The sequence below is a fragment of the Odontesthes bonariensis genome, chromosome 10, assembly GCF_027942865.1.
Source record: "Odontesthes bonariensis isolate fOdoBon6 chromosome 10, fOdoBon6.hap1, whole genome shotgun sequence".
NCBI classification, from domain to species: Eukaryota; Metazoa; Chordata; class Actinopteri; order Atheriniformes; family Atherinopsidae; genus Odontesthes; species Odontesthes bonariensis.
This window is the reverse complement of record NC_134515.1, coordinates 28,591,887-28,619,294: the sequence shown is the minus strand read 5'-3', so window position 1 is coordinate 28,619,294 and position 27,408 is coordinate 28,591,887. Positions and strand designations below refer to the sequence as shown.

The window sequence follows — 27,408 nt, the reverse complement described above, 5'->3', positions numbered from 1 at the left end:
TCACACAGCACTTTTATCCAATGCACCAGGCACATTCTCCGTCATGCACACACCCACTCACAGATGTACACAGTAGGGGCACTTCTAGGGTTCCGATTCTTGCCCAAGGACACAAAGGACTGACCACCTGCCTCCCAATTAGTAGATAACCCGCCCTACCCCAACTCAATGCTTTTGCATTCACATGTTAGAATGAATGTTTAAGAGACACTTTTCTCTTTGCCTCAAACGTGTCTTACGATCACTGATATGAGGGATTTGCACACACAAACATGGACACGCTAACGATCTCCTCATGCTGTGGGTAGGAGTGTCATAATCATGTCACACTTTAGTTGGTAACTGTCACTGAAATAATTAGAATGAACCGTTTAATTGTCTCTTTCTGTTCATCTGATGCCATCATTTAAGGTATGATTATATATCATTTAAGTCTGATTATAGTTTACGTCTTAGATCTTAAAAAGAAGAGACATCTGACGGCACCAAACATCGAGTTTCCTTTTGGCTTTTAATTTTTGCACATAAAAATTAGACATGCAATTATGACATGAATAACTTAAACTTGGTTGCCAAACGTTTTAAAAGTAGTGGAATTCATGCTTCTGATCGTCCTCTTAATGTTGTATATTTGGCCATTTTTTTAAACTAATAATAACACTTTGTTGTTTGGCTTTGCGACTCATTGCAAGCTGTAAATGTAAATAGATGCTCACTGAAATGCGGTCGGTCAGATCTTAGAAGTTAAGTGCCTCGGTGGCGCCAGTTCCCTGCTCAAATGTAATTAAACCACAGTAGTAATGAGAGGATGCGATTAAAGGCACATCAGTGTGATCTCAAACTGTGGAACGCAATAAGGGAACAGTGACAGAAATGACATTCTGTTAGTTTACTCCAACTATCTTTACTCAGCGGACAGGAAATTATTCTAAGGATTATGCAAGAAGACTGTGGTCGTTTCAAGAAATCACCTTCACACGATTATCAAATAACTGGCAGGCCTAAGCAGCAGCTGTGTTTGTGGTAGAAACTGATTTGGGGAAACCCAGTATAGACACCTTATTCACACCTAATGAATCAGGATAACAAATCAAAGTGTGAAGGATAAGCATGGTTGGAAAGTAGTGGGATCAAGAGTGGATAGAGGAGATTGGGTGGGGAGTGGTATTTTGTGTCATCAGTGACACTCAGATCTTCCCAGTATTATGCTGATCCCTCTCCCTCCCTCTCTTTCTCTCTCTCTACCCTGCCATCACAGTGTGCTTCTTGGTGAACACCAGCGCAACTCGGTGCGTGTCCACAAGGATGATGAGTGCGGGTGCCATGCGGCGGAGCGAGCGCTCGTCCACCTGGCCAGTCGTGTGAACATGTGTGTCAGCGCAGGGGCGGAGGATACCTTAAGCGGACTCTTCAGTGTGAGCCTGAAACGGGTCCAGTGCTCCCCCTTTTCTCTCTCTCCCACCGTCTGTCCCTCCTCTCTGTCTCCATTTCAGTTGCTGGCCAAGCTCCTGCCCTCCGTGTCCGGCTCTCCACCTGGCCTCCATGAGTTTAAATGAGGACGAGCCATCCCTCCCTGGAAGGTAAGCCGCACAGCTGCGGGGTGTCTGCTTCCAGAGCAATACAATGAGATTAGACGATAACCAAAAAAGAAAAAAAGGGGGGATAATGGATAATGTCAAATTTATTTGATCTCCCCAAATTTTGCTCATGTTCTTTATTATTGTTATACAGAGGCTGGAAATCAAGTTATTATTTCTCTCATTTTCTGTGCAAAGGTCTCAGAGTTTCTCCATCATTTCTCCTTCTACCACAATAACATTAGCTCTTGGTAAGAATGTGTACTGTAGGGCACTGAGACAAGGTTCATGTATATATATATACATAAATATGAATGTGAAAACGGATTATTCTGCCTTTAATAATGAAGCCAGAGACCTCACAACAGACTTGTGGGATCTCTGGCAGGATTAGTGATGAGATCCTCTGATTATCCCTCTCTGTAACAAACGACTGCTTTCCTTTATCTGTCAGCCCAAGTGGAAGTCGTCACAATGTTGACCATTTCCAAGACAGCCTGTGGACTTGCTCTCGGACAGCTTGCTGCACATTATTTTTCGAGAACGTTTCACGCATGAGCTGCCAGTGGCTGTTTCCCACACAAACATATGTGGGATTATTTTGTTTGCTGGACACGCACTCTGTGGCTTCCCCACAGAAAAATCAACATAAGAGGACAAAGACAGTAAATAACAAATGAAAAAAGGTGGCGCAAGACACTTTTGCCGAAAACAACACAGCATGTTTGTTTTCTCATAGCTCGACCGTGGTTGCGTAATACTGTGTGTTTGTGTCACGAAGTGAGGCAAATTTGTTTTTTCCTTCATTCGGGGCTGCTGTTGTCTTCCATTAAGTTTGGACTGACCTGTGCCACAATCTGCAAGAACACAAATACGTTTTAATCTTTGTCTCTGCTTAAAGTTGATCATGTACAGTTTTAAATCATTAGATACTGGCAACAAATGTACTGTTAAGTTAAAAAATGACAATTTTCAACAAACCAATTAGAGAATCCTGAGCGAAGACGTTTAACTGTAAGCTGTGCTTGACAAAACGCAACATTCAAACAGTGATCTAAACCATGTGGAGAACTGATTCAGAGTCAGATTATTGTACTGGGAGGACTCGTCATCCTCAGCACTGTAATCGCTCTACTGTCATTATATAAGACACGCCGCAGCATGCTTGCCGACATTAGAAGGAGTTATCGCCAAACGCTCTGTCATCCTGAAAAACTTTGTGTAAATATTGTACTGCGACGGCGTTCACTTGTCACTGTCAGTCACTCTCAGCTGAGGAGGCAGCCAGGGTGAATTCAGTCGACTTAAATCTCTCAAACGTCTCGCCAGGCCCTCAGGGGATGTGCCTCACAGTGTGTCATGTATGTTCCTGTGGTGGTTTGCCTTTAGATATCGCACAATGCAGCGAACCACAGGCCCAGTGATTTACTAATGATACAAACAGGTGGTAGATGGAAAGGTGATTGGGGCGCATTGATTTTTTTTGATCAGACGAGATGCTAACAGACAGCTGTTTTGTTGTATGAGCTATTTTTCAATCAAAAATGTGACTGCTAGTTTTGGGATTGTAGAAAATAATTTTTTCTCTGTTTTTGAGATTTTATAGATGAAACGATCAATTGGGTAATAGAGTAAATATTTGGTATGTTAGTCAAAAATTAAAAGATGAAAAAGTCGCAGCCTTTATATAGACTACTGTATGTAACAATGAAATGAAGAAAAACTCTAAATTGAGAATTGATACTGTTGGTCATTCCTGATGAATAGACTCCACACGATTGGGTCATCTGACCAGGCTGTAAACTGGTTCTCAAACTATTTATCAGGTAGAGCACAGTGTGTCCAAGCTGCTGGGTCCTCTTCTTCCCTCCTTCCTGTTTTAAAGGGAGTGCCTCAAGGCTCCATACTAGGACCATCGTTGTTCACAATTTATGTGAACAACCTGGCTGATAACTTGCCTGATGCTGTGTCCCATATTTATGTTGATGATACGGTTATTTATTGTTCATCTTCTTCAGTCTCCCAGTCACTTAAACTTCTGCAGTCTGCATTTGACACTGTTCAGTCCCATCTGACTAGGCTTAAGCTGGTTTTAAATGCAGAGAAATCAAAGGCTATGCTATTTTCAAATGGCAAGCAGCTCCCACCTCTCCTGCCTAGCTTGTCAACTGTTCAAGGGGTTGAAATTGGAACTGTCAGATTCTACAAATATTTAGGTATTCTGATTGATGAGAATCTATCTTTTAAACCTCATATTGGCAAATTGGTTTCTAAGCTTAAACTTAAATTGGGTTTATTTTTTAGAAACAAAAAGTGTTTCTCACACCAAGTCAAGAAGCATTTGATCACTTCAACCTTTCTCCCCCTGATGGATTATGAAGATCTGCTATTCATGAACACTTCAGCGCAGCTTTTAAAAAATTTGGATACAGTGTATCACTGTGCTCTGCGTTTTATGACTGATTGGAGCTATCGTGTACATCACTGTACTACGTATGCTACAGCAAATTGTCTATTTATGCTCATTTCTGTGTAGATCCATTGAGGACATCATTTTGATGCAGGTCCCAAAAGTCAGAACTGAATTGGGTAAAAAGGCCTTTGAATTTTCTGTCCCTGCTACTTGGAATAATATTTTAAATGATCTAAAACTGTCATTTCTTATAAATTTGGGGGAATTCAAGTCAATTTCAAAGGACAGAGATATTTGCTCACTTGGCTCCTGTAATTACCCTAATGTTTAATGCTATGTGATATCTCCAGGGTATTTTTCAGGTGTTTGTGTATTTGGTCTTGTATTTTTGCTCTTGCTGTGTGTTGTTTGTTTTACGCTGCTGTCTTGGCCAGGTCACTCTTAGAAAAAAGATTTTAATCTCAATGAGTTTTGTCCTGGTTAAATAAAAAGATACTTACAAAAACCTTGGTCAAAAAAAGCTAAATGCTGCAAACAAACACAGCACCGAAGAATACAAGTAGATGCTATGGAAAAGTGATGAGTATCAGTATATTCTATGCCCACTAAAAGTAGAAGTAGGACCACCCTTCTTTCTAGCACGGCTTTTAAGTAGAAATCTTAAATTTAAAACAGCCAAAAAAAACATCTGAAGCAGCTGTGAAATGCACAGATATAAATAATTATCTGACACGACAGGCCAATCAAGACAAGCGTACGAGATGCAACATGACACCGTCCGTCCTGAAACCCAAATATTGTATACGTCAAAGGCACAAACACTAATGCAATGAGCTGTGTTTTGTCCGCGATACTGTTGCCAACATTACTTCATGGCCACAAAGGAGAGAGAAAAGGAAAATAGGAGGTTTGAATGTAGAAATTATATTTGAGAAGACAGATATAAACACAAGTCCAAGATTGAGATTGGCCTCCGGTCTCTGAAAATCGCGCAACACCATGACATTGCTACTCATACATGTGGCCTCTTGCTGTTGAGCTCGCACTTGCTGACATGCCTGGCAGCCGTTAAATGGCTGCTCATCTGCGCTGACTACAGACATTTAATGGTTATGAGTGACAGTCCTATTTTCAGTGCCATCACAGATGTCACGATTTTGATGAAATGCAGCAGGGGGGGGGTGTAGCAAACTTGTACAGTAGATTACTTGTCACGCTGAAAACAGCGGTAAACTGCAGATGGATGTAAATCTGTTCCTCTATAAATTACATGTTTCTGCAGGGCCAGGGTCGGGAAGAGTAAGATGCAATTGTGAATCGAAAGTAAAATGATGGCACATAAGTTAGGTCAGTAGGTGTTGTTTGGGTTGTGCCCCCAGTCACCACGAGGAGGTCATAGTTCCTGGCCCTCTTTCAAAGGAGTCCGATTAATCGGAGCTGGACACCAAGTCCATTCAGCTGGTTAAGACTTTCTTGGGTCTTTCTAATGCCTCCCACTCACTTTCATACCCCAATTATGATAGTATGAAAGTTGTGTTGGTCTTGTTCCTCTGGTCTGATAATTGTGTTCACACAAGCAGAGAGCATTCAACAGAGAGTAATGTTAATAACAGGAAGGGATACCAACATACTGTCAGTCTGTGTTCTTGCTGATTAAAGACACCTCAACACGATCATCTGGGGAAATACATACAATAACAAGGGTAATAAAAATCAATGGAAATGATGCTCACTCATGTGAGGTTGAGGCATTAAAGATATAAGACCTGCAGAGACCCCTTGAGAGAGAAGTGATAGCATGTTTTAGTAGTATTAGAAGTATCTTTGGCAGCAATGACACCCTTGTGCCTTCTTGGCCACGATGCTACAAGCTTGGAGCACCCATCCTTTGGCTCCTTTAATTCGTGGCACAAACATTCCGGCTCAACCAGGTTAGAGGAGAGCCATTTCCAGGTCTCTCACAAAACACTTGGTTCAGGTCCAAACGCTGCAGGAGGCCTCGAGTGACTCAGACCAATGCCACACCAGTGTTTTCTCTGTTGTGCTTCGGGTCATTGCCTTATTGAAATGTAAGCATTCTTTGTAGCCTGGGATCCTGAACTCTCTGGAGACGGTTTTCACTCATCCACAGAGAGGTACTGCCATCACCGTGTTTGGCCGCGGCAACAGAAAAAGTAAGATGATGCTCAGTTCCAGGTTTCCTTGAGAATTGTGCTTCTCCTGGTCAGATATTCATGAAGCGGTCAGCTGGCAAACTCCCAGGGGGCTGTCAGGTTCCTTTTGATGCAGAATTACTTTTGTCTGGCCATGTTCCAATAAAGGCAGAGTGCTGATGGTTGTCCTTCTGGGCACCTTTACAAAGGAACCCTAGATCTCATCCAAAGGAACCAAAGGCTTGTCTGAGCATGTCCCTTCTTCTCTGATTACTTAGTTTTTTTTAAGTCTGTTGGGGTTGGTTCCCAACTTTTTCTATTTTTATAATGATGGAGGATACAGCGCTTGTTCTGGCCGATGCTCTTATCGGAAAACTGGGGACCTTGGAGGTCACGTCAACTCCAGTTTTTTATATGGCTGGGTGCATAGTCCCGTGAGGGGAGGCAGCTGCCATCAGCGAGTGCCATTGCCAAGCTGTAGTCCCTCCAACATCTGCAGTGCTACATTTCACCTTCACTCCTAATGTAATGGACACAATTCTACTTCATCTTGTCATTCCGCTGTAGTTTAAGCAGACCGTCAAGGAAAAGTGCATTTTCCGCGATGAAGGGCAGAACACATAGCTAGTCTGAGGTTAAATGCACTGCAGTATATAGGAAGTGAAAAACTGTTAAACAGCATAGCTGCACAATTCAGTGCAGCATTGTTTTTAGACTTTCAAAATGTCTTATCCCCCCAAAACCAAATATCCGAAGTGCTTATTTTCTTTAATGAGTAATACGTTTTCATGCCCATCTCTGAATCTGCTATACTCCATGGACGAAAAAGATGCGACCGATCCATTTCTGCCACTTACTGGTTGGTTCTTATCGCCTTTACTGGGTGGGTTGATTAAATGTAGGCATGATGATCAGTTGGAGTCTGATCCAGGGTAAAGACAGCACAGACAGATTACAAAAGAGACTGCCAGCCCATAGACTTGCAGGATGAAAGGATACCTAATTAAAAAAAGAACTAGTTCACTCATAATACAAAAATATCTTTCTCACTTTGTATTCTATGAGCCAGGAATTTAACATTCCCAACACTCCAGGTGTCACTTTCACATTGCTTGCGCCTGCACAACTGTGGAATTCTGTAGTACAAGAAATGGTCATGACTATGTATTCAGCTGTGTTTCCTCCACTCAGACTGAGTGGACAGGTTGTCGTTGTCTGGCTCTCGACTTACATAGTAATGAAGTCTCATTCATTATCCTGTGTGATTGCCAAAGTCCTTGAAAGCCAATGACGTCTATAATTTTTGATAGACCTCAAAGAATATTTATCCACACTGACCACGGCGCTGTGCCTTTTCCTTTTTTTATTTTTTCATTGTCCTATCAAGCGAAATGACACGCTGAATAGCAATCATCATCTAATTTGAGTCCAGCAAAAGGGTATTGATTGCCTAAAATTACTGAAAATCTGACTCATAACAGTGTTTCAGATGTGCTTCAACTGTTGCTGAGAAGACACTATTAAGAGTCCTCTAATAATCTATCAGGTCAATTACTAGCGCTCTGAAATGCTTGAGCACTTGTGAGTTCAAACAATGTCATTCTTCTATTTCTTATTCAATCTTATTCAAACTGTACCTGTATGTGTTGAGATTCCATTTCTTGCATCATGTGTAGACAAAAACTGCAATTCCACCTTTTTTTTTTCAGGGGACGTTTGAATGCTGCTTTACTTGTAGTTTTAACTGCTTTGTTCTCAGTCTCCCATGAACCCGTTATAAATGCTGACAGGCACAGTCTTTGTCATTTCATTCCATCTGCCAACTCTGTGGAGTATATTTGGATGTAATACAAAAGGGTCCTCATCTTTTGAAGAGGATTAGACTTTTTTCAAAGGAAAGCTTATCACTCGTTCCTACATCTGATCCCGTAGGGCTTGGAATATTGCACAGCAAAGACATCAGGAAAACTCTGCTCACACCAGACACAATCTGAAGCATTGTGAATGCATGAGAAACAAAACAAATCGGATTTAGAATCTTCAAGATATGTATTGCAGCTTCCTGTGCTTACGGCATCGTAAGTCGGGTCCTTAGTTTCATTGAATTATCTAGTCAGTTCCAGCATTGTTCACAATTATCAACATGTGCGCTTCTGGAAACATTTCAGATGGGAAATGCTTCAGACGCATCCCCTTGGTTTGCCTCCCGCATCTCCAAGGAGAAAGACATCCTCATGGGTTCACTCTACAGCGTATTCTGTGAGTTCACGAAATAAAACGATCTCCAGTGTGCTAATCTTTTGCCGACTTTGGTGCAACTTTGGTCAAATCTTCGTTTCTCCACAGGTATACTGTCCCTCCTTGGCAACTGCATCCTGCTACTAGTTGCCTATCACAAGCGATCGACCTTGAAACCAGCTGAGTTCTTCATCATCAATCTCTCCATCAGCGACCTTGGGATGACGCTTGCTTTGTTTCCACTGGCAATCCCCTCGTCTTTTTCACACAGGTATCTGTCATGCCTCAATAGTCACTTTACTAGCAAAGAAACAGACTGATATGAATCTAAAATTATTCATCCATTTCATTCACCTCCTGGTCTGTGGGTGAAGGTGGCTGTTTGGAGAAATCACCTGCCAGCTCTACGCCATGTGCGGAGTGCTGTTTGGTCTCTGCAGCTTGACAAACCTCACAGCCCTCTCCTTTGTGTGCTGCCTCAAAGTCTGCCTCCCTAACTATGGTGAGAAGGTGATATGAGCATAATGTTGTTAACTCTTTAGACTTTATCACAAAGGTGAGCAACACAAAGGAAAAGAATCAGCCTATTAACTGCAAAGCACCTTTTAATGTCTCCCTTCTCAGGTAACAAGTTCTCCTCCTCACATGCTCGCCTCCTGGTGGCTGGAGTGTGGTGCTACGCATCCGTGTTTGCCGTCGGGCCCTTAGCACAGTGGGGGCATTACAGCGCTGAACCTTACGGCACAGCCTGCTGCATTGACTGGCGTGCACCCAACCACGAGCTTTCAGCTTTGTCTTACATTCTCTGCCTTTTCGTCTTTTGCTATGCACTGCCCTGCACCATCATCTTCCTCTCCTACGCCTTCATTCTGCTGACCGTGCGCGCCTCTCGTCAGGCCGTCCAGCAGCATGTGTCACCGCAGACCAAGACCACCAATGCGCACGCTCTCATCGTGAAGGTCAGAGGATTTGACAGTGCCACCTCAGCAACACTGACCACAGGTTTTTGCAATAGATTGGAATAGAGAAGGATATGAAACAATACATTACTCAAAGGACATACTTCTTAATCTTTTTATACAGATCAAATCAACCATGTCAGTGAAACAATGTTTGTTCAAATATTTGAATCCACTCCATTTACTTTTGATAACTTGTCACTTGCATGACACTAAGCGAATCTTCTGCATGTCTTTGTGTGTGTGTGTGTGTGTGTGTGTGTGAATGCGTCTTCTCCACAGCTGTCGGTTGCAGTGTGTATAGGCTTCCTGACCGCCTGGACCCCTTATGCTGCTGTGGCCATGTGGGCTGCGTTTGGGGATGCCACACGGGTCCATCCGGAAGCATTTGCCCTAGCCGCTGTGTTTGCCAAGTCCTCCACTATCTACAACCCCATGGTCTATCTGCTGTGTAAACCCAACTTTCGTGAGTGCTTATACAGAGACACGTCCATGCTACGACAGATGATCCACAGGGGAAGCCCGCAGCCCCAAGAACGTTTCGGATCCACCTCACAGCGTAATAAGGACACGAGTGCCTCCGCAAGATTCTCAAACGGACAGCAGGAGAGCTACGGGGCATGTCTGAGCTGCACTGAGAACACAGCGCTGTGTCATGTGACTGCGCCCCAAAAGACTGCGTGCATTCTGACTGGATCTGCCTACACGGAGGTGACAGTCAGCCAGCTCACGACCAAACCACAACCAGATTTCCTCTAATGGTTCGGCCTCCTTCTTTCATGAAGCAAATGAGAGAGGACGTATGGTCAAGGAGACAGAGAGAAGACTAGACGGGACTAAACTCAACGTTTTTACGAAATCTCAACAGCAAGACAGGGCGTCCTTGCGGGCCTGTGTTCGAAGGAGTCTTCGCTGAGAGACTTAAATGACTTTCATTGTGAATATACCTGAAATCACAAACATCTGAACTCAGGTGACTTTGACTGAGAAGACTTGCCACAAGCATTTCCACTTCTTTCGACGTCTGTTTCAACAAATATTTAACTGGTGTGGGACAGAGCAGAAAATAAGACAGGACAACCCTTGTTGAGTTAATCACTAACATGCACAACTCCGTGTTTAAAGTAAAGGACATGCCAAGGCAAATAACCCAAACTATGAGAACGCAGATGTAATTACTGCAAAGCTTTGCGAAGGAGATGGTTGGGGTTTTGTCGCAGGAGGGACGTGTAGCTCTTGTGTAAAGCGGCACTCAACCCAAACTGATCATGATGCCCCTGCAGGCTTGAACGTCTGTATGAATGCTTTGTCCTCAGCGCCACTGAGATCAATAGTAATGAAGATATAAAATCAAACTGACAGCTGCTGTTTTCTGGTAAGGGTGGATTAACAAACTTCCAAACAGTGGCCACTTCAAACCTACAGGGGCTGAGCATTTGATGCTAGAAAGGCAGATGTGGTGGTAAGGTCAGTGCCCCGCGAGACTGCTGTGATATGTCACCTGCAGTCTCTTTGTTTGTAGAGGATTCCTTGAGTCTCGCGTTGGTTGTTTTTGGGGAGGGGGGGGTGCTTTTTGTCTCCAGACCTACTGCATTCAAACCTCAAATGTCAGCTTGATTAGATTTTAGGAAAATTACTTCTAAAGTAGATCCAATCTGAGAAAAAGAAGACTAGCACTGAATAACATGAGTGACACTTTTCGGACAAGGAACCGAGGGAACCGAGGGATGCTCTACGGCTCTGTTTTTTCTAAGTAAAAATGTCTGAGCGAAAAAGCAGAGAAAAAACAGGATTTCTAAAGTAGTCGGTACAATGAGATGAGGTCACAGAGTCTGATTTCCTTCATTAATGCTGTAAATCTTTTTAACCGATGCTTTTGATTAGAGTAAACCCGCTCGCACATCAGCGCCCACGTTCTCACATGGGAAGAAAGGATTCGTCTGATTTATATCAGGTGTGGTCATGGTCTTATCTGGTTCTGCATGTCGGTACCAAAACTCATTTTCTCTAAAAGCACAAAACAGCCCTGTGTTACATTTAACTCTGCCTTCCCTTTTTAATGTGGAAACTGTACTATGTGGCTTCACGTGCATGTAGAAAATGCATAAAGTATGTAGTTATTATCTAAACAAAATTCTTGTAAGCCTTATTTAATAAAGACGTGAAAATGTTTAGGAATTGTTTCGATCCTGTTTCCCCCCCCTTAACAGAGAGTTGATCTGAATAAGGGCATTTCTTTCATTTTGCCTTTTCAAACAACTAAAAAGACATGTATTATAGTCAAATGTGACGGAAAGTACCAAATTAGCCGATACTACGACACTGCAGGAGATTTAAGAGGACGATTGTGAAGGACAACCTCCCCTTTTCCTCAGAAAATAAGTCGATATTTGAGATTGCTGTGACTTGTTTCGGAAACTGTTCATTAACTTGAGAGCCCGGCAGGTCCCAGTTCACTCACGATCTAATTTTCTACAAAGGAGTGCCTTTTACAGAAAACATCAAATAATGTAATTATTTGCCTATGCGAGCTTAAACATCAGAAGGTTTTTTTTAGTACTTGGTCACTCACTGGCAGGGCAGAACATTTCATTAATGAACTGTCTGATCAGATTTAACTTGGTAACTTGAACCAGGTTATCTTGGGTAGGCACTGTGTCGGGGCGTAGAACACCCACCAATTTTTACTGTAATAGTTCTGTTTTAGTGCGGCCTTATCACATCTTTGTTTCCCAACACAGACTTTTTTTCTGGGAATAACAATGACGCAATGACCAAAAATAAGGATGACAGCGTTGGATGCAGCTGGGGGAGTGCCCAGCTCTACGGAGACAATGTGTGTGTGCATTGAGGAAGAAAAGCAAACATATAAAACAGTCCGTTGCATGTAGAATCTTAAAAATACTTGACATTAATAATGTGTAGATATGTGGTCTATCCCCTGAAGGGATTTGCTTCTGCTGGACTTGAGCAGAGCTTGAATAAAAGGAGAATGCAAACTCCCATGCCGGCAGGGAGCACGAGCAAATATGCATGAAGAATCAACTTAGATGGAAAGCAAATTATTTCCCCCAAAGTGGATGGATAAATAAGCCTGGGGGGGGGGGGTGGGGGGGGGGGGAGCAGTGAGATATAGCCTGAAAGGAATTAAAAGAAAAATAAGTGATATGGCTCATTGCATTTTGAGGAACAGACAGAGCTGTCCAACATGGCTGCACATGGCGGCTGGGTACCATAGCTGCTGCAGAATATGCGATTTTAGCGACTGCAGGTGGCGTTAACTGCGCCCGAAGTCCAATTCAAGAGTAACTTCATTATCACTGCATTTTCCTGTATTCGTGTGATGTTCCCCTTTAAAATCACAATCTTCCACACTAACCCTCAGCTTCCCCAGAGCTCTCTATAACTGTGCGTCTCATGGAAGCCAGGCCGCGACTTGACATACCAAGTGTTCTTGTGCAGCTGCACAACCCCAGGCATCCAGTCAACACAAAACGCAAATTTACTTTGGCATGTTTGATGCTTGGCCTGAGATCGCTGCCTTAAAGGACAACAGTGATTCTGATGTGTGTGCGCATGTGAGAGAGACGGAATGGAAAGGCAAATTACATAAGGCGGAGGAGAAAAATGAAAGATTCTTTTGCGTTTTAAGCATCTTCATGACACCTCTGGTCTGAGAAGTTCATTGTCATGTCTGGCAGGTTTATCTTGACACCCTACATGGTCCTGTGGACATGTCTGGTTCATTTAATACACTGTACATTTAAGCGGGGCATCCCTGCGTAAAGACAACATATGTGAGAAGGGGGTCTACCCCCCCAACCAGTTCCGTTGTGCGTCCAAATTTGAACTGTCTAGCTGATGGTTTGAAGTTCTGCTGAACAGTTCTGAGGAAATCCCCCCTTTTTTTTAATCTTTTTTTTCATAATTTCATCAAACTTGTGTGATTTACTATTTCCACCAGTAGCAAAACAGCCCACCACAACAATGCCTAACAGTTGTTGCAGTTTCCTTTCACTCCCTGTAGTCATCCTAGCCAAACAATTCAGATTCCATCAAATGGAACCGTAAAACATTTCCCCAGGGGTCTTCTCCGTCCTAGTAGTCAGCTGCAAACTTTAAAGGAGCTATAAGGGCTCAGAGCAGGTGTCTCTCTCCCGAGGGGCAGCCGCTCAGTTCGTGGTAATATGGTGAGAATTACCTTTACTGTGACACCTGCGTTTCGGCATCTTCCTGTTCACAGCAGATGATCTTGTGATGATCTAAGAATAACCAGTTGTTTAGAAATGAAAACATTTCACACGTGATAAAAACATTATAACAAGGCTTTTGCAGGCGTGTGTAACTGTCCACTGTCTATAACCCATGAATCTTTGCTGTGTTTCTGTCATACAGTCACAAGAGGCGATGCTGTCTCCCAATACTGTAATGAAAGCGTGACACAGGTTGATTCTTCCTGGTGCTATGGTGCCCTCTAGTGAGTACAAACAGAACAGCACATGGAACAACTACCAGGTTTCACTAATCCAAGTGGATATTTGGACTGATCTGTTAAAAGAACAGCAACTTTACCACAGGGGCTCAAAATCCATTGTAATCATTTGCGAAAGACTCTCCATGCCCGCAACAATATTTCCAGTAATTCTAGATTACCTCTGCTCGTGCTGAGAATTAGGTGACATCAATAAATGCACCAAGAAAGAAATTACAGTACAGCTTGTCCCACCCAAACAGTTTTAACGAAGGTAAGAGAGGAGACCAAAGAATGCCTGGAAAGTGCAGATACTTGCACTTTAGGACTGTGGTGGGCGTGTAGAGGCCGGCCATCGCTGACATCTGCTTTACTTTCCCTGTGGAACATCATTAGCCACACTTATAGTAGTGGTTGTGTGGCTACAATCAGCACAGATATGCTTCATTCAGCAATGGAATTAAAAAAAAAACAAATAAAGCAAAACATGAATGCACTTTGTGTGTAGACGTGTTTTTCTACATTCATCAGGTCCAAAAAACGAGGAGCCCACTACACTTGTGGGGTCCAGCGTCTTTCGTGGGCACCAAATGGAGGGCCCCACAAGTCTCAATGGATTTTTGAGGGTCAGAACTTGGTTTTAGGAGTAAGGAATTTGGTTACGGTAAGGATTGCAGAAAGGGGCTTTGGAATGCAATATGCCAATGGTGAATAACTACAAAGATATAGAAACAAGCTTGTGTGTAGTTTGTGTGTTCGAGGATAGCATATGAACATCTGTCTTTCCCAATTCCAATATTTCCAGAAATATGTACATTTCTAAATATTTTTGCCATGACCCTAATAAAAACCCTTACCCTGGTTCCAGAGACTTCTTATGGATTAATTTGAACATGGTAAAAACATTGGAGAAAACCAAAACATTTTTTGAAAAGTTACCTCGATCCGAGCTCTACTAAGTCTTGGCTTGTTCTGTGTGTCTATACTGATGGACGAGGGAGTACAAACCGGTATTAATAATTATTTCTATGTAGGAGTCCACAACAGTTTACAAACCTCCTGTTTTTGTCGCTTTCATGTGTTACTGTATCTTATTAGCGAACTGTTAGCAATACTTGTAAGACAGACTCTCAATCACCTCGGGTAGTTTTCGAAGGAAGTGGTTGCTTGGTTACCAGGTACGCCTCGTGCTCATGCGCACGTTAAAACTGTCAAAGCGCGGTGAATTCAAAGTTAAGGTAGGCTATTCTGCTGCTGTCGAACAAGCTCTGTAGTTGTGTAGAATTATTTAAAACAACAGTCTTTGCTTTTATCTGAACTGTGAGCCGCATCACACGTTTTGCCGCCATGTTTTCGCCTGTAAACCTGACCTACTGACGCAGAGTATTTACGCGGTTACCGCTAACGTTAGCTGGCTTTAGGGTAGAAGCTTCAACTTTGTTAGCGCTAACAACACACTGGATAAATACCTGCTCGCGCTCCGTTGTCAGCTAAATTAACATTATCGAGATTGGCATAACAAACATTGATTTGCTTGCCACAGGTGCCAATTATCTTACCAGCATGCTGTTTTACACGCAACTATTTACGTCTAAACGGGGGCCTTTAGCCAAAATTTGGCTGGCAGCGCACTGGGAGAGGAAACTCACTAAAGCCCATGTGTTCGAATGTAATTTGGAAACAACCATCAGAGACATCATTTCCCCAAAGGTAAACCTGTTCCAACAACACATCCCCAAATCAATATATTATGTTATAATGGCAAGTGAGAGCTGTTTTAGGTTTCACGGCATGGTCTTTTCTTTTTATTTAAGATGAAAATCGGTTTGCGGACATCTGGTCATCTGCTCCTCGGTGTGGTCAAAATCTACTCCAGAAAAGCAAAGTATCTCCTTGCAGACTGCAGCGATGCCTTGGTCAGAATTAAAATGGCATTCAGGCCAGGTAATTCAGACCGTTTTTTCAGTCGGTGTCATGCAGAACTCATTGTTCTTACATTTGTATGCGCACAGTTTCATGTTTATTGGTTATGTCAAACTAAATTAGCCCATCACAAACAATAAAGAAGATTCATCTGATCTCCTAAACAGAATCAACACAAACTGAACTGAACTTCCTAAAGGGAGCATTTATTACATGTCTTTGTATTAATGTAGGCACAGGTTATTATTTTTGACACATATCAGTATCTACTTGACTTGTTACTTTTTATACATGTGAAAGTAGCACACAGTTTTCTTTTTCTTTTCTTTGTTAAACCTGTTCCAAAACAGTTCCTCTTCATTGAAAATAACTGACTGCTGTCGCCACTGTTTCTGCTCTACATACAGTCCATTTCTGTATTGTTTTTGCACTGTTTCACCTCCATATGCCAGGTCAGACAGATATGCCCGTGGAGGGGCTCGAGGCCACAATCAAAGCAATTACCTTGATTGAAGATTTCACTGCCTTTGATGCTCAGCTGCCACACCCCAGGTGCCATTTTTTACCCTCCTCTCCAACTCATTTCATCCTGTCATTGATAGTCTTATAATCACAATCAGACAGGAAACGGGGCAAATGAAAAGTCAGCGGTTTTGTCCTTCCCAGCTGCTCATTATTAAAACATGAGACAGACATTCAGCTTTGTTTGTTGACATAAGTGAATATTCTAATGAACATGTGTTTCCCTCACGCTGGGATGCCAGTGATATAGATGTAGTGGATCACTTTTCACAAAACCAGAGTCGATCAGAGGAAATAACTCTGAAAGAGGACTTTGGAAATGGCTTCCTGGGCTTTACAGACATCGGTAAGAACCAGATTGTTTTTATGTGCCGCGATTTGATGTGATTGGTTGCATTTGGCGGCGTAGAACCTTTTATATATGATTGTTAGTCAACATCAACTTATTGTTGTGGAGATTTGTTTCATCAGCAGGCGACTGACATTTGAAACCGACTTTTGTTTTGTGTTCGTTTGTCTTTGCTTCTTCCGATGAGTTGCAGACGAGTCACTTGGCCAATCAAATGGACTGCTGGACAGGAGCTTCGAGAGCTTTGCACAAAACGGAGACACATTTGGGGATGAGGATAAAGGATTCGACCTTCTTGGTATTCCGTTTGAATTCATAAGCATCCTTTTTTGTCGAGTTTTAATCCTAGAGACTGCGATTTTAGAGGGGGGGGAAAAAAGAGAAAAAAGTTTAACTTAACTCAGGTTGATACACAAATTCTATCTTGAAGTGCTGAAAATGATCGACTGGCTCCAAATGAACCAGAAAAATTTGGCCCTCTTATACCAAATATGGTGAAAATTGTGCTTTAGAGATTTCTGTCAACTTGCAAAGTCAAAAGACATTACAAGACACCCTCACGTTTTGCAAACTGTTCCACGCAGCTGATTAACCATTAGTGATGTGTAACAGCAAGGCGTGTATACAGTCTGAAAGCAGCATTTACCATTCACCTGCTTTTATTTGCTGGTTTCCTGTTGGTGGTTTGTGACTGACTCATATGTAGCTATCCTGGACTCGCACCTGTTTACCACTGGTGTTTCGACTCTGCATTTTAAGGACAATGTCTTGGTTGCAAACTGTGCTGGACCCATGACCCTAAATTGGATAAAGCGGGTTCTTTTAGGTGAATGAAACCCTGAAAAGTCACTGCGCTCATTTATCCATCTTCAAGATCCCAGTTCTCTACCAACTACTTTCAAACAATAAGATGATATTCTCCCAACCTTTTTTTTTTTTCTTCTTTTTCTCAAAAATGAAAGTGCCTGATGCCGTACGATTTTTGATGACTCTGTAGATTTTTTGACAAACTCCAGTGATCACGCCGAGTCCACAGACTTCATCCTAGACGAGCCCCAAAACCAAGAGAGCTCTACACGAACTGATGAACATCAAACGGGTAATAACATATTACCGCACTTTACACTTGTGTTCATCGGTTGCTTATTGGTGATGGTGTTTTGGTTGATGCTACTCTGTACGTTCTCCAGACGCTGACCTAGGAGGTCCGACAGAGACGCGGACGCCTACTCTAAATGAGACCACCCTGCTTGCTAATGAGGAGGTCGCCTTCGCCCTGGAACCCGTGGCTATCACTCGTAGGCACAAGCGACTCAAATTTTGGCCCAATAACTCCCAAACTGTCATCAGTGTTTAGAAATATTTATATTGCTATGCGAGGAAAGCCAAAGAAGAATTCTGCATCTCGTTGTAAAAGTAGCTCTTGTGTGACCCTGCGCTGTTCATCTTCAGCCAACTCTGAAAAGCAGATAGGGAAGAGGAAACGCAAGCTGGTGGTGGACCAGACCAAAGAGCTGAGCAACGAATTCATCAGAGAGCAGCTTTCTGACTATTCAGACCTGGTTTCTCCGTTGGACATGGCCCCACCAACTGTAGAGCTCATGCAGTGGAAGGAGGGCGGAAGTACAGACAAGCTCTTTTCTCAGCCGTGTTCCACTATCGTCAATCCACAGATAAAGGAGGTAAAAGCCTTCTTCACAGCCAGCAGTGTTATTCTGGCACGTGCAGCTGTGCATTTCGAACCCAAACGCTTTAAAAAAGTTATGTCACGTTTGAATATTGACACCAAGTGACTGCATTGAATGTTTCCTTGGCAGCTTTTTGCCAAGAGTATCTTCCAGGTAAAATGTTACAGTGTTGGAGGAGAGGTTGAAGAAATGCGCCAAGAGGGACAAGAAGGTAAGAAGTTTTTGCAAGGCCCGAGTGACGGTGTGTTTAATCCTCTTCTTGAAGGTCCCATGGCATGCTTTTCCACGTTTTCTGGCTTATCTGCGGTTTTAAAATGATGCATTTGTCACCTTAAACCTCCGTGAATATATTTACCATTTTCTACACTCGCGTGTCACAGTGGGCGACAGCTTCACGGACAGCGGTTTGATTCACGACGGCCAGCCCGATGCTGGCTTCGCAGGGACCGCAGCTAAAAGTCGAGGCTGTTCCAGCACCGTTTGCCCTTATGAGGCGTGCGAAGCTAATCTCCAAGCTTCCAGGATTGACGGTTCAATGACGTGACCATTTTAACGTGTCGCTTGTGTTTTGTTTCGCCTTACCGGCATTATTGTGCCATAGCTCAGAGGGACCTCAGCACCCTCACCACAGACAACGTGAGTGTTGTGGACTCGTCAGTCGGTTCTGAAAGAGCACACAACGCTCAGCTGACAGCCCTTAGCCAGATGACCAACTTCTGTGAGACAAATTCAGAGCTGGAACAAGTAAGTATTAGCATGTCCCGTCTTCTGGAGGCAGGAAAAAAAACTCGTCTTAGTAATTATTTTCACTTCTTTCATCTGTGCCGTGTGTCTCAGTGTGAAAGCAGGTCAGAGTTCACTCATCCAGATCTCCCATCAGAGGACTCCATGTTTGTCCATCCGTCTGTCTTGGAGCAGGACACGCAGTCCACTTCCCTCCACACTCAGGTGCTTGTGACCACTTTCCGCAGACTTTCTGTTTGGATTGGAAGTGAAATAATAATGGAAGGTTGTCTGAAAACGGCTGTTACAGCAGAGCAAGCTTTAGTCTATCGGTGCTTAACAGATGGCTGGTGTTAATTTTCCTGTGCTGCCTTGGCCATGTGCCTGGCATCGCTGATTGAAATTATGGTGCGTCTCCAATCTGCAGTCTATGCTGGACAGCCAGGACTTTGAGGAGAGGAGGATAACCAGGCGAGCGCAGAAGCTTCTGAGTGCTATAAAAGTAAGGCTCTAAAAATAAATGTTCCAACATTTGAGTCTCAAATGTCACCAGCCACCCCATATCTTTTATTTTTGTGAAGTCAGAAGAGTGTGTTTGAAAAGCCTATGTTTTCAGAACTGGACTGTGGCCTCCTAGCTGCGTTCAACATTTTAAAGTCCACAGTCAGAAGGATTTAATGTTTAAGGAAGAGCCGGGGTCAGGGGTGGTGATGGAATCTTTGAATTCTCGTGTGTGTGTGTGTGTGTGTGTGTGTCTACAGCAGAGCCAGAGTGACAGGGACCTCTCGTTCAGCCTGAAGGCGCTCTGTGAGGGAAGCACGCGCTCACAGGCCGCAGCCACCTTCTTCTGTCTTCTGGTCCTGAAAAAACAGCAAGCCCTCCACCTGCACCAGAGCGCTCCCTACGGGGACATCGTCGCCACACCTGGACCCAAATTCTACGATTAGTAAAACAGATGTCGGCCTCTTCATTTGTGAATGAGCTGCGGTCCCGTTTCTGCTGGACCTGCCTCACGCAGAAGCTCTTCGTCAGACCCTCACACAGCTCTGAACATTTTAATCAGCACAATCCTTTGAATGCACAGCATCTCATCCCATACATCAGTTCCACACACTCCTGTGTCCTCGGTTCGTGTTTTTTGCACCCGTTCTTCTTACATTTGTTCGCAGCACGGGACCTCAGAAGTAAATGAATTTCTGTTGTGTTTTATGAGCAAAATTGACAGTTGCTTCAAAGCTAATGTTTTCAAAAGATCGGGGTTTTTTAAATCTCACGTTTGGGACACTTAGTTTACATAATATACCTTGAATCTGTTCAGATTTTAATATGTGTATGTATATATATATATATATATATATATATATGTGTTGTTTTGTTTTCTTTCTGCCTAAACCCTGTAATTTGAGTCCTTGGTCACTTCTGCACTGCACCGTAGTTGCTGCGAGAAACCGGCTGCCTGATGTTAAATTATACAGAAATTTGGCTTAGCAGCTCGCACTAGGTGCACCCCAAGATATTTTTTCTCCTAACACTTAACTTTGCATGGTTTTGAAAGTAGAACTTTGCATGGGACCACAGAGATGATTCAAACACAAATGGAAATGTCATACTTTCACATGTTTCTGGGGGTCCTTAATGTGAACAGTGGTGAGACTTTGGAGTTCCCCCTACATGTGTTCTCTCTCTGGAATTGTAAATATTTTCCTATGATGTACGTCGTTGTGGATCCTAACCAAATAAATGCAGAAATGTATGGATTTTGATGGGGCGGTTTTATTGTTCCAAGTGACACACGGGCTCCACTGGAGCCTCATCGCCTCGACTGTGAGGGGATTTCTAAACTACCGCTCATTTGACAGACAGAAACACGGCCGATTCCTGCAGATGAGGCGTCATGATTCCCCACTGTCACTTTAAGAAGCAGCGATGCAGCAGACGCAGTTGCCTCATTTCATCTGGGGGCTTCACGGCTGCAGGATGGGCTCTCATCAGCACCGCCAGCACCTTTTCTTCCTGCTGCCGCCGGGGACCAGGAGCCGCCACTCTTCTACGATGCGCAGTTTCCACCTGCGGAAACGGTACGGCTTCTTGTGCGGGTTGTGTCCTTCTCGCGCGTGTCTGTGGCCGTTTGAATATCTGTTGCGAGTCGCTGCCCTGGTGGTTGTCGGTAACTGTATGTAGGACACAGCCGGGACTGGGTTTGATAGTCAGCTTTTTCAGCTTTAAGCGTAAATGATGTGATTTGAAAACCTTGGGAATACAACGGCGAGGCATTCTGGCGTCAGCTGCAGGTCTGACTGCTGATCTGAGTTCAGTTTCATGCGCCTCTGTGTGATGATCATGTTCTCCTCCAACATCCTACACTGTCACCCACGCTTACGTAAGATGATTGCGTATTTCACACCACCACTTCCCACTTGTTGCGCAGGCACAGGAGAGGGAGGTGCGATTCCCTGCCTCCTCGTCCTAGAAATGAAATGTAGGACGACGTGAGACGTTTCATTCTGAGCAGAGTTGCGTGTTTGTTGCGTCTGCAGGCGCCACAAAGATGCATCGATCAGCAGGTAAACGATGCTCCACAAAGCTGCGGGGGTCTTCTGCGAGGGGGGTGGGTACATTTTGTCCTCATCCTGGATTTGTGCTGTTGGGTCGAGCTGGGTCCGGACAGGAGTGCTCATTACTTTAAATTAAATCAAGCTCCTCTCTGCGAACTTTAAAGGTTTTAACAAGTGATTTTACACTCTGCTGAATGTGGGACTCACGTAGGGTCATTGAAGCATCAAGGCTTTACCATGAGAGTTTTATTGCAGCCTTACAGTAGAGGGGGAAAGAGCTGAAGTAGGCTTTTGCTCACCATCTTTTTTTTTTAATGCTTGTAAAGCATAAAACATTAAAAACTGGGAATTCATGACATTTACTGGGGATCATGCAAAGAATTTAAGTCACACTGGCACAATGTTGCGTTTGTTATGGCATAGTGACAATAATAATAATAATGCAACTCCTAATAATAATTTTAAAAAAGCACATTTAATGTTTTGTCTTGTCAAGTTAAGCTGTTAAAGTACTTTACATCCATTGTGTTCCAAAACACTGGGGGCAACTCAGGGCTAGTAAAGAGGTAAGAAATATGCAACTATTTCCTCATTAATTATGTCAATTTGTTATTTTAAACAGGCGATGTTAAATGATTTTAATCCTGATTTTGGTACAAGAGCAGCAAGCAGGAAAGGCTGAGTCTCTGAGGAGCTTGGACTTGGAACCTCCAAAAAACTCCAAGAAAAAGTTTAGTAATATCTTCTTAGAATAAATAGTAAAGGTGGATTTGCAAATTAATCCCCACGTTGCACAGTGTCATTAAACAGTTCACTGAATTTTAAAGGAATGAACGTTTTTCTCCAGGCCAAAGACGGGAAAAAAAAGGGCTGAACGGTACAAAAATACCACCTTCATCACCCTGGGACCCTCAGTTTGGGTTCATACAGTCTAGTCTAAGCATGTCCCACCTGAGGAAGTGTCAGAGAGTTGGGCAGCCTTGGAGCAGGGCTAAAAGGCCCTTACCACCACCCATCTGGGCACAAGTGGGTCCAGACCTTCCTTTCTGGGGGAAAAAGCCACAGTTGTCCCCCTAGTTGTGTAATACCCATCACGAGTGTTTGTATTGCTTATGGTGCAAAAATCATTTGAAGGAAAGTAGTTCTGTCAGCTGTCTGCTCTGCTCTCCCTGATGGCCCACTCACAGGCCCTCGGTGTCTCTGTATGAGTTTGTCAGAGAGTGAGTGGGTCAGATATGTTCCCACAGATCCGACACGTTATTTAAACAGCGCTGCCCTTATTTGCTCCGTTACCTCTCACTCAGGGCAAATAGGGCAGCGGCGTCTTCATTACGCATGAAAACAGAGGGTCTATCCACAATTGCAAGCAGCAGACTTTGCTGGCTTTTTCTTCCAATTTTGATACGTGACACTTGGTTTTTCTTTTTCTTTTTAAAAGTTAAAAGTTTAAAAGGCTTTCATACTTCAAATTACACACTGCAAAGCCATGTGTGGGTAGGAGCCACTGTAAGAAGGGTACATTCATGCTCTGCTCTGGTGATTAGCAGTGAAGGGGAAATGTATAATTCGGTAAAAAAAATGACACTTCCAGGCACCAAGTGTCAGATAGCCTCTGCTCTTCATTTGTCAGCAGTCGGTGTGCAGCTCTGCAGATGCGGCTCAGACGGAGGCAGCAGCACCGACAGTCACCACGCTTGTGCTCTTTGTCTCAGCACAGAAGAAAGGAGGCTTTATTTGTTTCGGGCCCAGACGACTTTTCATGAGGCTCGTGCTAGACTTCTGCCACTGGCAGATCCTCTCGGACTGAAAAGAGCATCTTTTGGCTTCATTTTTTGGGGGTTGTTTGTGATTTGATTGTGGTGTGTAGCCTACTTATTTGACTTGTTTTCACTCGCGTTTTGCTGTCTGTGATGGTTTCTTGCAGCCTTGCTGTGAGGGTTCCTGGTGTCCCGCTCTAGAAAACAGCAGTGGAGAGCTTTGGCACCGCTTTTCACATCAATGTCTCTCACTCCGAGTCGGAAGCCCCCCTCGAGTCAGCGCAGGTACTGCCTCCCCTCTTTGTTTTTTTACGCTAAAATAAATCTCTCATATCTGGTAGAGACACTTGTTGTTCGAACGTAAGATGAGTGTGATTTGATCTCCCCACAAGGCGCTCAGTGGGAACTAGTGGCGGCATCGGGCGGTATTCCCACAGTGATGCATCCAGTACTCACACCTACCCTGGCCGGATGAGGGCTCCGGAGGGCAGCCCCACAGCCCGGACATATCCCAGTACCCCCAGGTAAGATGCTGCCTCCAATTCTTTACACAGCGTGTATATGAGACACCAACATTTTTTATGTTTTTTTAAAAAAAAAAAAACAGCTAATAATGAAAAGTGTCCAGCTCAGCTCATTTTTTTTTTTGCTTAATGATGTCATTAAAGTTGAACTTTACAGTCTGAAATGCCGACAGCTATAAATTTTAACCAGCTGTGTATTTTTACCTGCTTCGACTCCAGAATCCTTCAGCTTTTCTTCTGAACTAGGGAAAAAAAAAGAGATCATTTTGGGCTTTTAAAACCAGAAGTAGCCTTCAGAGTTAAAGCGTTAAACTGCTATAACAATGCCGACCGAAGCTGGCAGCATAAACGGATGCACTGACATCAGCTCACTGCGAATCCGTTGTCAAGGTACAGATATCACCAGGGATTTAGACAAAGCCCCTTATGTAAATGATCTTTGCTTGCACTTCTGCTGAGTCAGGCGTCAGGCAAAGCACACAGCCTGCGGCGACAACCATGGGATCAGGCCCCCCACCCCGGATCAGTACCTTACACCCCTGCAGCAGAAGGAGGTGTGCATACGCCATCTGCGAGCCAGGCTGAGGGAAAACGTGGAGAGACTGCAACACAGGTGACTCTTCCTCTTTCACTTCTGAAGTAAAAGTGACTCAGCAGATTCAGTCTGTCACCAAGTGATCTTTTTCTTCTTTTATCATTATTATTATTATTATTATTTTTTAACTTTCTCAGGGACTGTGAAATAGATGAGTTGAGGACCCAGCTGTACAAGATGCAGGAGGACTGGATAGAGGAGGAATGCCACCGCGTGGAGTCCCAGTTAGCCCTAAAAGAGGCCCGTAAGGAGATCCAGCACCTCCAGGGGGTGGTTGAGTCAGTGAGGTCCAATCTGGGCATCCGTGAACAAGAGCCTCGTGACCACAAGCCATACTTAGGGTTGCAGGGAGCACGGCCAGGTGGGAAGTCTCGTTCCTGCGGATGTTCCCCAGCCAGCACCTTAAGCCGCGGCGCCGCCTGCACCCGACGCAGCAGCGAGGCTCTGCAGCTGGAGCGCAGCTCCAATGCGCCTGACCTGAGCGGAGCGTCACGCCCGGCAGGACAAACACACCTGCTCCTGGAGGCAGCTCTCCTGTCAGAGCAACTGCCGCAGCAGGGCCACCACCTCCGAGGCCCCCCAGCTGTGCCACGCTCTTCCACCTTCGAAAGATTGTGCAGTGGGGGCGCCGTGCTGCCAATTTCACACTCATGCCATAGCCTCAACAGCAGCTGCAGTGGACACACTTACCTCCCCCATCACCATTTGTTCCTGCACTTACCTCAAGAGCCTCCGGTAACGGCAGCAACCGCTGCCGTCCCCACCACTCGCACTAACCCCATCCCTGTCCCCGCAGCAGAGAGGAAAGCAGAGGTGCGCTCCCAGGCCTGCAGCCCCACCATGACCTGGCTGTGCGAGGAGAGTGCTGCTGAAGAGCTGAGCGTCATTTCTTTAACCCCAGCAGACGCGCCCCCCTCTGAGCCGCAGCTCCTTCGCACATCTTTACCTCTTCTGACGCCTTCAGAGAACTCTTACAGTGCCGAGCCGCTACCACCTGACAAACATGGGGGGGCAAAAAAGGTGCCGCCAGAGCCCCACACCTGCCAACCCCAGCCTATGCGCCCACCTCCACTAAGGCAGGAAGCCACGGTGCTGGAGATGGACGAGGACGTCACAGAGGAAGCTGAAGGCGCAGACGAGGACCGGCGTTCCACCGAGCGGTGCCACTGGAGCCGCTACTTTCTTGTAGATCTTCTGGCTTTGGCAGTGCCAGTGGTTCCAACCATGGCGTGGCTCTGTCGAGGGGCGCAACAGGAAGTGATGCCCGTGTATCACATCGGGTCTCTGCTGAGAGGCTGCTGTGCCGTTGCCCTGCACTCCCTCCGTCGGCAGGGCGCGGGCCGGGGGCGCAGACCAACCAGCATGAACGGAGCGACTCAAATCTGACACTTCCAGCCTCCTTCGGGACTCCAGGGACAACAACTCCGATCCTCCGCAGGCGCGATGCCGACCCGGCGTAAAAGCCACCGGATTCCTCCTCCTTCGAAAGATTTTTAAGATTTTACATAAAGTGCTTGTGATTTCTGTGGTCATGCATTGCCTTAGGATACAAACAATTTGTTGCAATACTTTTTATTTCTCAGATCGGCATTCTGTCACTGCGTGGTGGTTTTCTCTTTATTGCAGTTTGCATGTAACCCACAGTTTGTTTGGGTTGTCTTGCTCGCATCAAAAAGACCCCTGCATAGAGATAAAAGAGCAACCTTCAGGGCAAAGTTGTACAGTTCGCTCCTGTTTTTTTTTCTTCTTTTTTAAGTCCATAGTGAATGTGAGAGTCAAAGTCATTAAATTACTTTGGAAACAACGCCGCAGAGACAGGAAAAAAAATCATTTCAGTCGGCACTTATCAGGTTTTAGTGACTCCGGAGCACAGTGGGTGTGTGGAGGACGTTCATTTCTGTATTTCCGCATGTCTGGAAGCATTTAACTGTCTGCAGAGCACGTGCATGGGAGCTGGTACTCAGGAGAAGAACAGACAGGTGATTGATACAGATTTGCTTTGTCATTAAACGTGTGTGTGTGTGTGTGTGTGTGTGCGGGGGACAGAATCCATTTCTTTGATTGCTTTTATGGGACATTCACCGTGGACACAGGAGTGCATTTGTAAAAGAAAAAAAAAATCTGCAGTTCAGTTTGAGTTGTCACAGAGGTTTATTCACACATTGGAGAGAATATAAACATATCAATCATGCCAACAGGAAAAACAAGACTGTGTGCTTTTTTTTCCCCCTCCCAAAGGGCGCAGCTTTTAATGCATACTGGACCTGAAAGGAAGGTGGGACGGTGTGTGTGTGTGTGTGTGTGAGAACGGGTCCTAAAAAATGTTCTGCTGTGTATGCACACATAAAGTTGTTCTTTGTGCCACTGTGGGCTGCTTTCACAGAGCCGTGCACTAGGCCTTCAGTGTCAGCTGCGATGTCTCAACAGCGACAATGCCTAAAGAAGCAATGTTTCGGCTTTCAGGGATTTTTCCAACAGAGCACAACAGTCAGTCTGAGGAAAAGTCAAAGGTTTTTTTTCCATTGTAATCATTGGTAAAACTTTGTATACGGTCAAAACAACACATAATTGTACAGCTTTTTTTTTTTTCTCCTCATGTTCAGAGACACTTTCTAAATCTTTAAATTGCTGAATATCACTCGTGCACCGGTCGCCTGCAATTTCACACGAATATAGTAAAGCTACCCGTTTTTCTCTCAGAAAATAAAATACGCTCATTTTCTTTACTTCCTTTTATTGTTAAGTGTGCTGCGATGCCATTAAATAACACTTTGCGTTATCAGGAAGGCGCCAAGCAGTGAGATACAAGTGCGAGTGTCGGGGGAAAAACAGCAGCCCCCTTTTTGAAAAAAAAGACTCATTTTAGTGTCTTTACAAGAAGCAACAGACCCAGAAACCTTTAACCAGGGCGACCGAATGTTATCCCTGCGCAAACCCTAAGGGGTCAGGAACAATTATGTT

The 27,408-nt window shown here is 44.3% G+C and overlaps 3 protein-coding genes across 4 annotated transcripts; all 3 read left to right on the top strand.

Annotated features, from left to right (window-relative positions):
* The first annotated feature begins 1,301 nt into the window (after positions 1 to 1,301).
* opn7d (opsin 7, group member d) lies at positions 1,302 to 11,499 on the top strand. Its single transcript, XM_075475129.1, has 6 exons — positions 1,302 to 1,580; positions 8,312 to 8,402; positions 8,490 to 8,652; positions 8,756 to 8,883; positions 9,006 to 9,340; positions 9,623 to 11,499. The coding sequence occupies exons 2-6, from the start codon at positions 8,312 to 8,314 to the stop codon at positions 10,097 to 10,099; spliced, it is 1,194 nt and encodes a 397-aa protein (XP_075331244.1). The 5' UTR covers positions 1,302 to 1,580; the 3' UTR covers positions 10,100 to 11,499.
* A 3,875-nt stretch (positions 11,500 to 15,374) lies between these two features.
* Positions 15,375 to 19,972, top strand: rad21l1 (RAD21 cohesin complex component like 1). The gene is made up of 13 exons (XM_075475759.1): positions 15,375 to 15,521; positions 15,626 to 15,755; positions 16,187 to 16,286; positions 16,499 to 16,602; positions 16,793 to 16,903; positions 17,603 to 17,704; positions 17,796 to 17,903; positions 18,058 to 18,287; positions 18,423 to 18,504; positions 18,895 to 19,037; positions 19,131 to 19,241; positions 19,444 to 19,518; positions 19,781 to 19,972. Exons 1-13 carry the CDS (start codon positions 15,375 to 15,377, stop codon positions 19,961 to 19,963), a joined length of 1,626 nt encoding a protein of 541 aa, XP_075331874.1. The 3' UTR covers positions 19,964 to 19,972.
* Positions 19,973 to 20,972: 1,000 nt separating this feature from the next.
* Positions 20,973 to 27,110, top strand: snpha (syntaphilin a). 2 transcript variants are annotated; one of them, XM_075475126.1, is made up of 5 exons: positions 20,973 to 21,094; positions 23,496 to 23,613; positions 23,721 to 23,852; positions 24,316 to 24,465; positions 24,585 to 27,110. In XM_075475126.1, the coding sequence occupies exons 2-5, from the start codon at positions 23,570 to 23,572 to the stop codon at positions 25,831 to 25,833; spliced, it is 1,575 nt and encodes a 524-aa protein (XP_075331241.1). In that variant the 5' UTR covers positions 20,973 to 21,094; positions 23,496 to 23,569; the 3' UTR covers positions 25,834 to 27,110. The 2 variants fall into 2 exon arrangements, with proteins under 2 accessions (XP_075331241.1, XP_075331242.1); XM_075475127.1 differs by lacking the exon at positions 20,973 to 21,094 and adding an exon at positions 21,483 to 21,580.
* The last annotated feature ends 298 nt before the right edge of the window (positions 27,111 to 27,408 follow it).

What these genes read in the sequence shown, in the direction of transcription:
- opn7d (XM_075475129.1), top strand. Translation starts at nt 8,312, where the DNA reads ATGGGAAATGCTTCAGACGCATCCCCTTGGTTTGCCTCCCGCATCTCC. An exon ending in CCCTCGTCTTTTTCACACAG is followed by an intron (nt 8,653 to 8,755) that starts GTATCTGTCATG and finishes CTGTGGGTGAAG; the next exon opens with GTGGCTGTTTGGAGAAATCA. An exon ending in AGTCTGCCTCCCTAACTATG is followed by an intron (nt 8,884 to 9,005) that starts GTGAGAAGGTGA and finishes CTCCCTTCTCAG; the next exon opens with GTAACAAGTTCTCCTCCTCA.
- rad21l1 (XM_075475759.1), top strand. Translation starts at nt 15,375, where the DNA reads ATGCTGTTTTACACGCAACTATTTACGTCTAAACGGGGGCCTTTAGCC. An exon ending in GCTCAGCTGCCACACCCCAG is followed by an intron (nt 16,287 to 16,498) that starts GTGCCATTTTTT and finishes CTGGGATGCCAG; the next exon opens with TGATATAGATGTAGTGGATC. An exon ending in TAAAGGATTCGACCTTCTTG is followed by an intron (nt 16,904 to 17,602) that starts GTATTCCGTTTG and finishes ATGACTCTGTAG; the next exon opens with ATTTTTTGACAAACTCCAGT.
- snpha (XM_075475126.1), top strand. Translation starts at nt 23,570, where the DNA reads ATGTCTCTCACTCCGAGTCGGAAGCCCCCCTCGAGTCAGCGCAG. An exon ending in CCCCCCTCGAGTCAGCGCAG is followed by an intron (nt 23,614 to 23,720) that starts GTACTGCCTCCC and finishes TCTCCCCACAAG; the next exon opens with GCGCTCAGTGGGAACTAGTG. An exon ending in GTGGAGAGACTGCAACACAG is followed by an intron (nt 24,466 to 24,584) that starts GTGACTCTTCCT and finishes TAACTTTCTCAG; the next exon opens with GGACTGTGAAATAGATGAGT.